Source organism: Trichomycterus rosablanca, chromosome 8, assembly GCF_030014385.1.
Source record: "Trichomycterus rosablanca isolate fTriRos1 chromosome 8, fTriRos1.hap1, whole genome shotgun sequence".
NCBI lineage: Eukaryota > Metazoa > Chordata > Actinopteri > Siluriformes > Trichomycteridae > Trichomycterus > Trichomycterus rosablanca.
In genome coordinates, this window is record NC_085995.1 from 32,201,419 (window position 1) to 32,216,960 (window position 15,542).

At 38.1% G+C, this 15,542-nt stretch overlaps 1 protein-coding gene across 1 annotated transcript in view; it reads right to left on the reverse strand.

Moving 5' to 3' along the window:
- dock4 (dedicator of cytokinesis 4) overlaps positions 1-15,430 on the reverse strand; it is a 128,661-nt gene extending 113,231 nt beyond the window's left edge. The window contains exon 1 of the mRNA XM_063000064.1: positions 15,356-15,430. Within this exon, the coding sequence (XP_062856134.1) occupies positions 15,356-15,392 (37 nt within the window). The 5' untranslated portion in view covers positions 15,393-15,430. The remainder of the gene's footprint in view (positions 1-15,355) is intronic.
- Positions 15,431-15,542: the final 112 nt, after the last annotated feature.

Genomic DNA, 15,542 nt, shown 5'->3' on the forward strand with positions numbered 1-15,542 from the left:
AAATCACTGATCATTACAAGCTGCCACAGCAATGTTGTATCTTCAATGACTGCAACATGGTTCCTGAAGTCCAGGGTTTGATTCACGCTTACTGCCTGTCCGTTATGATTTTGTTATGTTCTCCTCATGTTCGCATGACTTATGTAACTGGTATGTAGAGTTGTAGTAGACTGGTTGAGCAGAGCAGTCTTGTATCATGAGAAATGTCCTTGCTAAAGCGGTGAAAATAATAAGAACATCTGAGCCTGTCTGCAGTCAGTAGATTTTGAGATTATATAAGAATGTAAGATAAATCTGGACAGGTATTAATAAAGTGAGAGAGAACAGAAAAGACTAACAGAGTAATGGATGTCTTGCAGGATGTAATTTCACACCTCTTCGTCACAATACAAGCAGTTGGCAAACCAGTGGCTCGTGTCCTGCCAAGTGCACAAATCTAAACTACAATTCATGCTGTAACCAGAGAGCTGGACAATCTAGCCAGTACCGTTACTGTAAACGTTAGGTGAGACAAATATTTTATATATCTCCAATCCACCTCACTTGCACCTCACTCTTTGTACATTTACATTTTTAGCATTTAGCAGACGCTTTTATCCAAAGCGACTTACAGTTATGACTGAACATGATTTTAAGCAATTGAGGGTTTTACTCAGGGGCCCAACAGTGGCAACTTGGTGGTGGTGGGGGGCTTGAACCGGAAACCTTCTGATTACTAGTCCAGCACCTTAATCACTGAGCTATCACTGCCCTTGTACTGTGGGAGAAAACCTGAGCTCCCAGAGGAAACCCACGTATCCATGGGGAGAACACACAAACTCCACAGAGAAAGAACCCGGACCGCTTCACCTGGGAATCAAACCCAGGACCTTTTTGCTGTGAGGTGATAGTGCTACCCACTGAGCCACAGTGCCTCCCCCATAAAATGGTTAAAGCTACAGAACCATAGGGAAGACCTATGGCTTGACAATCAGCAGTTTATGGAACCACAAAGAATAAACAGGAAGGGGGTGCCATGCACAAAACAATGTGCCCTTAAACTAACAATAACAAAGATAAGAAAAAAACCCAGCACCCACTGGAAGACTTACAGGGTTAACTTAATCAGCAGAAACAACACTTACACAGTAAACAATAAGAAACTGCATTTACTGATGTCCAAAAATTGTGCATAAGCATGTACACAAACCAAAACAATAAACAGTTAAAACTGTAGTGCTGGGTTGAATAGTGATAAACCAATAAATAAGAGTAAATTGCATGCAAATAAATTAGGTACAAACGTATGTGTATTTTAATGTGTACAAACTTTAATTACTTCCTGCAATATTAGTAAGAACTAAAGTTTATTATGACTTTATTCTAGTCTATATCTATTACACCACAAACCTTCCCATGATACACTGAATTGTGTATTCAGCTGAATATTAATTTAGTGAAGGCACATCTACTATTATTTTTTTAGTTTCATATCTACAGTATAAGGAACATTTGCCTATAGTTAAAAATAGGCCTTTTCACAAAGCATACAGGCTTATTAACACACACACACACAAATTTAAACTCTTAAACCATTTAAAATAATTTTGATAAAATGCTATTAATGCTAAGCAAAATCTCTGGATTAGGACCCAGTTATTATTTTACATCCAACCAATTAAGACTTTAGAAATTATTTAATTAAAGACTAATTATCTTAATTAAATCCACTAAGTAGCTAATTACAGATCCTGCAGCTGTTTAATAAGCAGGGTTCATCCTATAGGAATATTACCACCAATAACAACATTAAGGAACTATTAAGACCAATTACCAACAATCAGACAACTGAAAATAGTCCAAATCTGATATTCAAATCCCAGCTCTAATATGCAGCAAGGCCCCTAACCCTGTTTGCTCCAGGGGTGCCATACAATGGCTGACCCTGCGCTCTGACCCCAGCTTCCAAAACAAGCTGGAATATGTGGAGACAGAATTTTGTTGTACTATACACATGTACATGTATATATGACAAATAAAGGCGTTCTATTCTAGGATGTTTTACCAAATAAATAAATTACACTCGACCTTTACTTTACAAGTAAATGTTCCTAAGTGCACCTAATGCCTAGTTCACACTACACGATTTTTGCCCTGATTTTCGTTCAGTGACTGGTCGGCGCTAGATTTGCTGGACATGGGCATAATATAGATTACATCAGAATACATTGGCAAACACACACAAGCTTTACAGTATTTCTGACCTTATCGTTCTCTACAAAACACCAACGTTGTATTGCAAAAAATATTTATTAACCTCCAACTCACTATAGAACAATCCATGCTGCCACTCAGATTCATTTATTTTTCCTCTTTGTTTTTACGCTGCACATCAGCGCACAAACTTTGATCGCTCGCTACTTGTTGACATGCAATTTTGGACGTGGTATCAAACCTCTCGTCACTTCTCACGTTTGTTTTCGTGACAGAACGTAGTTTGGGAGACCAGAGATGCTCGCCTGCGATTCCAGTTGGTGATAGATCGTGTAGTGTGAAACCCCCCTATCGCTGATCAGTCATGTAGTCTGAAATACACAACGACTTGAAAGACTCCCGATTACAAGAGATCCAGTCGTGTAGTGTGAACTGTACTGCGACCTGACGACTTGGAAAGTCGTGTAGTGTGAACTTGGCATTAGTTCCTAGTTTGCAGTCTGTTTCTTTCAAAATCCAGCAGTTCAGGTAACAGGGAAACTTTAGCGAATTATAATAAAATGAAAATATCTCAATAGGAATTAAGCTTTCAGTGAACCATTAGAATCTTTTTCTGAACAACATGTTTACTATGACAATAAATGACATTAAAATTCTAATAAATTAATAAATAAATAGATAAACTACCCTATTTCCATGTTTCATGTCTGAAATATCAAAGTTAATACAGATAAGTTAAATACAACATTGTTAAATAATACTGAATGTTGGGCTGGTTTCTAAAATATAATAGGGCAGCCTGGTGGCTCGGTGAGTAGCACTGTCGCCTCACAGCAAGAAGGTCCTGTGTGGAGTTTGCAAGTTTTTCCTGTGTCTGCGTGGGTTTCCTCAGGGAGCTCCGGTTTCCTCCCACAGTCCAAAAACATGCAGTCAGTGTATGTGTGTCTGCCCTGTGATGGATTGGTGCCCCATCCAGGGTGTTACTGTGTGCCTTGCGCCCATTGAAAAGCTGGGATAGGCTCCAGCACCCTGCGACCCTAATTGAATAAGCGGTTGAGAAAGTGAGTGATTGAGAACGCTTTTGTTTTCCATGATTAAATATACACATGTACAGTAAATGAAATGCTTTTTACCCAGCATGTCTGAAAGCTGGGGTCAGAGTGCAGCTGCAGCCATGGTTAAAGGTCTTGCTTAAGGGCCCAACATTGGCTGCGTGGCAGAACCGTGATTCTAACCCACAATCTTAACTTCTGAGCTAATTGATAGCTCAAAGCTCTAACCACAAAGGAACCACTGTCCTTTTTTTAAATATTAAAATTTCATGTAATAAACAAAGGATTCTCATCATTCTTATGCCAAGGGCCACATATTTATGACTACTATGCATAAAGGCACACCAGCAAGATAAAAAATAAAAAAAAACAATAGAAGAAAAAACATGTATTAAAAAAGCCAAAAATGAATTACAACTTGCAATGTATTCAATTTAACTTCAGTAAGAAAAATTTTTAAACAACGTTACCCATTATGTTTTAATAACTACTATTATATTATGTAAGGTGTCATGTAATGCCATAAGGTTTGGATGCTTCTTTTGAGAGCAGATCAGGTGCAGTCATGTGATTTGCTACAACAGAACATAAACTCGCCTTTATCTCAATCAATCTCAACACCCCAAATCCTTTTATATTTAACCTATACACCGATCAGCCATAACATTAAAACCACCTCCTTGTTTCTACACTCACTGTCCATTTTATCAGCTCCACTTACCATTTAGAAGCACTTTGTAGTTCTACAATTACTGACTGTAGTCCATCTAGTTCTCTACATACTTTTTTAGCCTGCTTTCACCCTGTTCTTTAATGGTCAGGACCCCCACAGAGCAGGTATTATTTAGGTGGTGGATCATTCTCAGCACTGCAGTAAAACTGACATGGTGGTGGTGTGTTAGTGTGTGTTGTGCTGGTATGACTGGATCAGACACAGCAGCGCTGCTGGAGTTTTTAAACACAGTGTCCACTCACTGTCCACTCTATTAGACACTCCTACCTAGTTGGTCCACCTTGTAGATGTAAAGTCAGAGACGATCGCTCATCTATTGCTGCTGTTTGAGTTGGTCATCTTCTAGACCTTCATCAGTGGTCACAGGACGCTGCCCACGGGGCGCTGTTGGCTGGGTATTTTTGGTTGGTGGACTATTCTCAGTCCAGCAGTGACAGTGAGGTGTTTAAAAACTCCAGCAGCACTGCTGTGTCTGATCCACTCATACCAGCACAACACACACTAACACACCACCACCATGTCAGTTTTACTGCAGTGCTGAGAATGATCCACCACCCAAATAATACCTGCTCTGTGGTGGTCCTGGGAGAGTCCTGACTATTGAAGTACAGCATGAAAGGGGGTTAACAAAGCATGCATGAGTAACAGATGGACTACAGTCAGTAATTGTAGAACTACAAAGTGCTCCTATATGGTAAGTTGAGCTGATAAAATGGACAGTGAGTGTAGAAACAAGGAGGTGATTTTAATGTCATAGCTGATCAGTGTATGTCAAAGAACAGTGGAATGAGAGCCCTAGTATGTATGCCTGTTACTCTTAGTACTATTTTTTAGCATTTTCAGCCATATTAAATGCTAGCCTATTAAGACATTACAAAGACTCTGATCATTAGAGTCTGGTAGACATGACCAGCCAAAAACTTCCGTTCCATTGTAGGATATAAGAGGCTCATTCATAAAGCCCAAGGTCATTTATTCAAAACATTCCATCCCTTTCTCCAATTTTTCTTTTGGGCCATTAATTTTTCCATGATAGCCAAATGTTTTGAGATTTGTTTGGTTTTTTTATATTAGGTACTTTCCATTTCCAAACTGTGAATAAAAGATGTGAATGGAAGGACCCTCATTTACGCTGAAATTAAGTGGATCCCTGAATCCCTACTGCATACTAATGCTTCTGTATTCAGACACTGCCTATGTGCATCTGTGCCTCTATGTTTAACGTCTCTTGTTTTCTCCTGCCTGTCTGTCTGTTCAGAGACCAGAGCTAAGCAAATTCATCACGTCGCCCGGACGCATCGTCATTCAACATACACTCCTGTCATTCATGCAACCGAGAGTGTATAAGATCAGACTGTTACGATCTGCCTCGCTTGATCCCAGAGTGCAGACTGATGGTCCTGACACTGCCAGAGAAATGTATGACTGAAGTTCATTTTTTGTGATCTTAAAGGAAAGTGTCAGAAAACGAGCACAGCAACACTGAAAGTATTTGTGCTGTTTGATGTAATTTTGTTTAATATTTCATAAAACTGTAGTGCTAGTTTTTAAAGTATTATGCGCCCTGAGCAGAAGCAATGCTACTTAGTTTTCCACATATCATTTTTCGCCTTGTTTAATGTAACGAATACATGTAGCTTTTACAGTGCTTACACTATTACATTATTTATATATACACTGATCAGCCATAACATTAAAACCAACTCCTTGTTTCTACACTCATGTTATCAGCTCCACTTACAATATAGGAGCACTTTGTAGTTCTACAATTACTGACTTTAGTCCATCTGTTTCTCTGCATGCTTTGTTAGCCCCCTTTCATACTGTTCCTCAATAGTCAGGACCCCCACAGGACCACCACAGAGTAGGTGTTATTTGGGTGGTGGATCATTCTCAGCACCGCAGTGACACTGACATGTTGGTGGTGTGTTAGTGTGTGTTGTGCTGGTATGAGTGGATAAGACACAGCAGCGCTGATGGAGTTTTTAAACACCTCACTGTCACACAACACACACTAACACACCACCACCATGTCAGTGACACTGCAGTGCTGAGAATAATCCACCACCTAAATAATACCTGCTATGTGGGGGTCCTGACCATTGAAGAACAGGGTGAAAGCAGGCTAAAAACGTATATAGAGAAACAGATGGACTACAGTCAGTAATTGTAGAACTACAAAGTGCTTCTATATGGTAAGTGGAGCTGATAAAATGGACAGTGAGTGTAGAAACAAGGAGGTGGTTTTAATGTTATGGCTGATCAGTGTATATAGCATATATTATATAACAAGGGCACTTGGGGGTACAGCGATCTAATGCACTAGCCCACCACCACTGAGACCTTGAGTTAGCAGTGTCTGAGGTAAGGAGGTTGATGGGGTCTTATTGTTATTGTGCAAATGTAAGGTCTGTGTGATTCCCTTGTATACGATACGGTTCTTTGAGGCGTTGGCAAGTGAAAGAAGGCAGTCAATCAGTGTCTGTATAGCTGGCAGCAGAGGTGAGATTCAAACTCGCAAATTCGAAATGTCTGCTGTGGTACGCTAGCCTGTTTTGATAAGAGCACAGATCTGTTGTGTGTGTAATAACTTGATAATAACTTAAGCAATTCTTCTTATTATTATTGTTATTATTATTATTACTGTATAGTTTTAAATGGCTGTGATCTAAGTACATAGTGGTGTTGTTGCCTTCACCACTGTTCATTGTTTGTGTGTGCATTCATAGAAAAAAGATCTGTGTAGGCAACATGCATCTTCAGGTTATTTTTCAGGATGTGGTGGGTTGTGAATAGTGTTGAAAAAACAAGGCAACTTCACTATCATGTTTGCTATAGCTGGTGTATTGGTTACCCTGGAACACTGTGGGTTTTTTTTGTTCACCTAACTCAGCTGTCAAAAGCCATGTCATGTCTGCAAATCTTTATGGCATATGGCTCTTCCAGCTGTAAATAATCATGTGGCAGTTTTGAACAAAGCAAAATAAATGTTCATAGTCTTGTTAAATGTCCAGCAGCCTATGTTATGCCATGCTTACAGCATAACACAGATGGCACTTCAAATCAAGCCACAGCAATAGCCAGGATAACAGGACACATAGCTCTGTACGTATTTGTGTGCATGCAAGTGTATGTGTGTTCAGAATCCCTGCTGGAATTCATCCATATTTCATAAATGATAAAGGTTTCGGTAGCTGTGTGCACTTTCAGGAGGGTGGCACTGTAATTCAAAAGCACTTCATGTTCTGGTCTGATAAGTTTTAGATACAGCACCAGTTTCTCACCAGCAGCAAGCTACAGTTTTTTACATCTTCTACAATATCAGGCAAACTGTATAGATACAGTTTTAAAAATAACTGTTCCAGCCCCCAACAGCACCAGGTACCTAGTGACAGAGGTAGCAGATGTGAACTATGCATACTATGTACATTATACAATGCACAACAACACACTTTGACAAAAACAAAATTAAAAAAACAACAACAGAATAGTCATCAGCAAATGCAATATTGTTCAATTAACACTGCTGCTTATTGAAATGGTAATTTTTATATCCTAGATCAGCACTACGGGTGTGTTCGAAAACCTAGTGAGCTACCTTGCTCTCTTACTGTCTACATAGGAAGCCTAAGTAGAGAGGATTCTAATAAGTCATCGATTTGTAAGTCAGACTATTCGAACGCACTACTTAGACAGAGATTACATTGGGTTTCGCTTACTAAGCTAACACATTTAGCATCATGCCATTCAAACCAATGGGATGAGGTGGCACAACGCGCTAGCATGTCAACTAACATCTCCCTCCGTGTACCGAAAACGCTTAAATTGTCACTGACGAGCCTAAACTTGCAAATAAACAACACGTTTATAAACTTGTTTAAACAAATGGAAGTTCAGTAATAATTTATTTACATTTGTAAATATGGCCGCATCGTCCGCCATATTTGTTATTTTTTTGTGAGAAAAGTGGTGCCGCACTGAACGCTGGGATTGCCTTCACTACTAAGGAAGCATCGGATGCTCCCTCGTTATTTACTGAAAATACCATTTATATTTCAAACAGCCTACTTGTCGGGAGCGTGCATATGATGACGTAAAATGCTGTCTATGTACAGAGCGCACTAGGTTTTCGAACACACCCTATGTTTCTGTGGTAAACATAGGAGAAACAAACTGGTATACATAAAAAATAAACTAAAATCAACCTAGTGTCACAATAAATAGGGCCTGTTCGAAAACCTAGTGAGCTGCCTTGCTGCATACTGCCTGGGCTACCTGGGCAGCTGCCTAAGTACACTGTAAGCCCGGATAAGTTCAATCTACTTAAAAAATCTGAGGAAAAAGGTTGCCTTAAAAAAGTTAAGTAATGTATAATGAAAACTTGAGTTAGCATAACTTAAAACATTAAGTTATTACACCTAAAAGGCAAGTTGATTAAACTTTCTTTTTTTTGTTATACCAACTGCTTTTCCCAATAATTCTACTTAATATCTTAAGCTCAATGGAAAAAACTATTGATTTCTTCTTAGTTTTCATGTTAATTACATTTTAAATATGAATTAGAAATGTTTATAGAGAAACAGACACAATTATAAAATTATTTTTCTTTATTTCACTTCAGAAGTATTTACTTAAAATACAACATGTCAAGAAAACATCTTTAAAACTGTACAAACTGTATATAAAGTTCTGATGAAACACAAACAGCTCCTCACAGTAACCATGAACCTGTAAAACAACAAAAAGAAACAACAGAAGTATTAAAATCAACATTAACAGCATTAATTTAAGGATTAAAATAAAGCAAGCCAGCACACTATTTGCTTCGTACGAAAGCTAGCATGCTAACATGCTAGCATGTAGCCTAAATACGGCAAATAAAGCAGCGCTGTTTGATTATTTATTTAGTGTCAACATTAAGATCATTTATTTTAAACAAAATTGTTAAGTAAAGTACAACACTTACCAAAATTAGACGGAAGATGAAAAAGCCCCATCAGACTGGTGTACATGCTACTCAAAAATAGCATAATGAGGAAGAAAATGTTTGTCCACTTAGTTTAACAAAGGTTCCACTTCACAAAAGACATTTCAGGAAGACAAGTTTACTTGTGCAAAAAGCCTTAAATGAAAAGTAAAAAGTAATTTGCAACAACAGGTTTCAAAAGTTAAAACAAATGGCTGCCTGATTCACCAACAGCAAGCTGAAAAAAGGCGGACTTACATGTAAATGGTGGCGTTTTTCTGCTTAATTACCTTAACTTAACTTTTTTTAAGTTAATCTGATAGAAAAGTAATTTTTTTTGTTTAGTAAACTTAAATCTTTTAGCACATTTAAATGTGTACTCAAATTAGTACAATGTACTCTGCATTTTATAGTAGAGCAAAGAAACTAGGGCTGTCAAACGATTAAAATTTTTAATCGCGATTAATCTCAGAATTTCATATAGTTAATCGCGATTAATCACATTAAAAAAAAATCTGTGTAAATGTTAGAGAAAACAAGGATTTTTAAGTGAAATGTTACAATTAAAATGGTGAACACATTTTATGCTAAATGTACTTATGTTAAAAACTGCTGGGACAAGAGAAAACTGTAAGGGAGTTTTATTCACTCACATACTAGGCAGTAAATGTCAGATTGTAGGTTAGAATTTCTCCATCAGCAAACATTGTAGATCAGCGGTGCTTTAGGTGGGATAAGGCGTAGTTATTGTATCAGACTTGTCTGTGGTTGTATCGTGACGATGGTTTGATGGACGTTTCTACACGAAGTGAGTGTGTTTTGACCCTTTGGGGCTTCCATAGTTCATGAACTAACGTGCTCGACTCAGCTTTCCGGTATTCGGTACAGAAGAAGAAGTTAATTAAGTGTAATAAAGTGTTCTGCTCCCGACAACTTGTGAATATAGCGTGTATTTATTTCTTTATTATGCAAGTGCATCACTACCACGATCGGTTACATTATGTTAACAAACCGCAAATGAAAAACGGTGGCAAGTCCGACATTAAAACGTTTGTTCTACCAGTCAAGTGTCAACATGAACTAGAATTTGCGTTAATGGCACTAATATTTTTAATCGCGTTAAATTGAGGTCGCGTTAATGCGTTATTATCGCGTTAACTTCGACAGCCCTAAAAAAAACTTAAATAATTTATGTATGTTGTACTAAAAATGTTTGATTAAATATAAAGTCCGGGCTAACAGTGTAGAGAGGATTCTAATAAGACATCAAACTCATTAGGCAGATTATTTAGACGCACTACTTAGACAGCGTTTACGGCTATTACATCACCAAAATTTCCACTTACTAAGCTAACACAGTTAGCCTCAAGCCATTGAAACCAATGAGCTGAAGCGGCACAACTCGCTTGCATGCCAGCAAAAATCTCCCTCTATGTACCAAAAATGATTAAATTGTCACTGACAGGACTGAATTTGCAAATAAATGATACTTGTGCACCTTTATACAAATTAAAAATCAATGAGAATTTATTTACATTTGAAAAGAACTCCATTCGTTTGTTCCTCATCCGTCCGGCATATTTGTAATTTTTGGTGAGAAAAGTTGTGCTGCACTGAATGCTGGGATTGCCTTCACCGCTAAGGAAGCATCGGATGCTCCATCGTTATTCAGTCAGATTACTGCTTAGAATTAAGGCACCTCAGTAGGACAATTATAAGGAATCTAAGAATGTAGACATGCCTTCTTTTCGGGAGCGCATAGGATGACGTAAAATGCGTCTATGTAGAGAGCTCACTAAACTTTCAGACAGACAGACACTAAACTGAAAAAAATTATTTAGAAAGTTTTTAGTGACCAACATAATTGTATTTTCTAAGTAGAAATAAGAAGAATTTGATGCCTGCACCACACATTTAAAAAAGGAACAGAAGCATCATAATCATCTATACTTACTATAAATTAGACTTCTTCATAATCTGAACACTGTTCACACTAATTGTTGGAGTTCTTTAACTGGAATTAAACATACAAGACTTCTGTGGTCACCATGGTCTGATTCTCCTTATGATACACCTCAAATTTTCAATAGGAGACAGATCTGGACTGCAGGCTGGCCACTCAAGCACATGCACTCTGTTGTGAAGAATGAGACCTAGGACTGTCTTGTCTTGTTGAAATAACAATGGACATCACTAGATGGCAAAGGTGTCCTGTTCAAAATGTGTTAATGTGCTTAGTGATATTGGCGGAAACCAAACCCACTGAGACCCTGACCAGAATAAAGGGATGGTAAAACACGAAAATGAATGAATGAACCAACAGAAGATCTGAAGATCAGAAACACTGGGTGCAAAGCTGAAATACAACTTGGACAGGGGGAAAATTCCTCATACCTCATGCTTCATACCCTCTTATTGTGCTTATTCGCTCACATCCAGGGTTGATTTAGACTGCCAATCCAACATCTGCATGTTTTGAAAGGTGGAGGAACACTAAACTACACAGAGGAGATATTTGACCAGATATTCTTTCACATTTGAATTATTACTAAGTTTGTACATCAATGCAGCTGTATTGTAGACTTCTTGTTATCTGATTTAAATGTTTAAAGGTTTTATGTGCACTCTGATATGTGTGATCTATTTTTAATTTGTGTGCCATTTTTAATTCCTTTAAAGGTGAAAACATTGATTTCTATTGATTTCTAAGCACAGTATAACAGGGTAATCCACAGTAATTGTTCTCTTATTACAAACCCTATTAAAAACAATCGTATTTTTTTTTGACACATGTTGATATAGGTCAGTAGAACATGGTACAGTAAAGCCTTTGGCAAAGTAGCCTGTTATCTGAACTTGACGTTTTGAATTCTTCGTCTTTTCCTGCCAGTCTGAAAAAGTGTTATAAGCGGCAAGATGCCAGTGTCCACTTGTTAGCCTGGGGGAGAAGGCTGCCCATATTTTGACGAATTGCTCATCTGCCCCTAGTAGATTCATGTGACAAGACTCATTGCTCAACCTGTCAGCTTAGCCACACAAAATACTGGTCATGTGCCTTCTGATGTTCCGGTTTGTATACACATCAGTTACTTTAAATAAAGCCAGGTAAATGTACTATTCAGTCCTTTTTTGATAGCTATAATATGATTGCTTTAGCTAGTTATGATTAGTTCTGTAATGATTTCCCACAGTTTTTTTACAGGTAAACAAAGAGCTTTACTGTGTAACTAATTTAGTGAAGTTAGAGATTGATTAGCGCAAGTACAGTGAGCTTGGATAAGTATAATCACATAAACAGAACTGAAAATATGTTTGCCTATGTCCACAGTTTTGTCTTAAACTCATCCCTTCACATCAACATAGATGTTTAATCTATATCACAAACAATTCAGTGTCTTCTCCTTAAGTAGACACATCTTCAAATTGAATGCTGTAAGTGTAATGGTCAGGACTCTCCCAGGACCACCACAGAGCAGGTATTATTTAGGTGGTGGATCACTCTCAGCACAGCAGTGACAATGGCGTGGTGGTGTGTTAGTGTGTGTTGTGCTGAAGGTCTAGAAGATGACCAACTCAAACAGCAGCAATAGATGAGTGATCGTCTTTGACTTTACATCTACAGGGTGGACCAACTAAGTAGAAGTGTCTAATAGAGTGGACAGTGAGTGGACACGGTATTTAAAGACTCCAGCGGCGCTGCTGTGTCTGATCCACTAATACCAGCACAACACACACTAACACACCACCACCACGCCATTGTCACTGCTGTGCTGAGAGTGATCCACCACCTAAATAATACCTGCTCTGTGGTGGTCCTGGGAGAGTCCTGACCATTGAAGAACAGCATAAAAGGGGGCTAACAAAGAAAGCAGAGAAACAGATGGACTACAGTCAGTAATTGTAGAACTACAAAGTGCTCCTATATGGTAATTGGAGCTGATAAAATGGACAGAGAATGTAGAAACAAGGAGGTGGTTATAATGTTATGGCTGATCAGTGTACCCCGTACATGCTTGATATGTTTTAGATCAGTTGACTGTGGAGTAAAGCTCAGGACATTTAGCACTGGTTGATCTTTCTAAGTCTTTAAGCAGTTTTTCCAAAGCTTTGAGCTGTGTTCTGGTTTATTATTCTGCTGCAGTATGAATCATTTCTCACAAATATTTAAACCATAAGATACAGCATGAAATTTTATACGGCAGAAAAAAATTGTAATTCATCTTTATTACGGTGTAGATTCTGTACAGGTGCCCATGTACAGATTAAGAAAAACACCTACAGAATTCCCACCAGCATGCTTCTCTGTTGTTTTTATAAACTGTGGTAATTATCTCCCTCATGTTTAAGCAGAATTGTTAATCACTGAATCCTGAACTCTAGAGATTATGTTTGAAAATTCTGGATTACCAGCAGTTTCTGATTTAATTACCTAGCATGTGTGGCACCGGGTATTACACAAAGTTACTCCAATCACAGGGCAGCACGGTGGCTAAGTGGGTAGCACTGTCGCCTCACAGCAAGAAGGTCCTGGGTTCGATCCCCAGGTGGGGCGGTCCGGGTCCTTTCTGTGTGGAGTTTGCATGTTCTCCACGTGTCCTTGTGGGTTTTCCTCCCACAGTCCAAAGACATGCAAGTTAGGTAAATTGGAGATATATGGCCAGTGATAGCTCAGTGGTTAAGGTACTGGACTAGTAAACAGAAGGTTGCCAGTTCAAGCCCCGCCACCACCAAGTTGCCACTGTTGGGTCCTTGAGCAAGGCCTTTAACCCTAAGTTGCTCATCATGTTCCACTCATTGTGTAAGTCACTTTGGATAAAAGTGTCTGCTAAATGCTGAAAATGTAAATGTAAATATAGCCTTGTGAAATAAGTAACTACCATTCCTGTCATGAAAGTGTAAAACATGACGTTAAAATCCTAATAAACAAACAAACTCCCATCACATGTATTCCCTCATTCTGATGTTTAAACATTAAAAAATGTTTAAATGATTTTTGTAAATTTCTACCCATAAAACAAAGCAAAATACAGAGCCACATAATACAGAGGATAATTAATAACAAACAAAATGTGTGCAAAGTTTTTTTTTGTACCTTGAGGCCCTACAGTGTACTGACAGTAGTAATCTTTTTCATTATATTCCATTGTAGTTCTACAATTACGGACTGTAGTCCATCTGTTTCTCTGCATGCTTTGTTAGCCCCCTTTCATCCTGTTCTTCAATGGTCAGGACCCCCACAGGACCACTACAGAGCAGGTATTATTTGGGTGGTGGATGATTCTCAGCACTGCAGTGACACTGACATGGTGGTGGTGTGTTAGTGTGTGTTGTGCTGGTATGAGTGGATAGGACACAGCAGCGCTGCTGGAGTTTTTAAACACCTCACTGTCACTACTGGACTAAGAATAGTCCACCAACCAAAAGTATCCAGCCAACAGCGCACCGTGGGCAGCATCCTGTGACCACTGATGAAGGTCTAAAAGATGACCAACTTAAACAGCAGCAATAGAAGAGCGATCGTCTCTGACTTTACATCTACAAGGTGGACCAACTAGGTAGGAGTGTATAATAGAGTGGACAGTATATTTATGTGTCCATGCCAGCAAATGAAACAAGATTAATGTGTAGTTTGAAGTAGGTATGTTAAGATTCCACACTATTTCCATACTATTTGCAATACAATATCAGTACCAGAATCTAAGCCCTTAGTGTCAATCAGTGTTTAGTTTGATTTGATATGGACATTTTCACAGTAACTGAGCTGATTCTTTGTTATCAAAAATCAAAACATAATTTTGATTATTTTTTTCTAATAACTGATTATTTGGCTATTGGTCAAATTGAAATTGTCATTCTTATTTTCTAATAGGGACACCTTGGTTGTACTAATTAATTTATTAGAATTTTAGGTTTTAGACATTAAATTAGACATTATATTTTAGACCCTATCTTACATGGACAGACAATTGTTTAACATCAAATAATTTATTTGTATTTCTGCTTATTGTTCAGGAAGATGCTTCAAAAATAATTATTTATGCAAATCAAAGCCGGATTACCAACAAATACTAAATTGATAAATCATGTTTTTGGGCTATACTATATAAACACACCAAAAAGAAAAAAGCCAAACTGCAGCTATTTTCTTGAAATCAAATAAGCATCCTAAAAACAAACAGCTCTCCAGCAGAAGTGAAAACAAATAGCAGAATCAAATCCTATACACATATTAAAAATGCAATATTTTCCAATCCCTTACAATTAACCAACATTTACTATCAAAATAATGTCTTTAATGTCATGTCTCCACACATCTGATGCACCTTCTTCATTATCCACCTGCAGTAATGACCGCACATCTTCATTATATCAATAATAAACGCTCTGATCAAAAATACAAATCAATCTTACCCACTCCATATTTCTCATGTTCGGTCGGTATCCACATTTTTAGATCCCTTTAGCACATAAACCGCATGTCAGCTATTTTACAGGGTAATTAAGGGAAATACGATCCATATTGTCAGCACGCTGGATTGCGCTGTATTGTTCAGAGCGCAGACGCTCAGCATCTCTACAGTACATTCAATACCCTAAC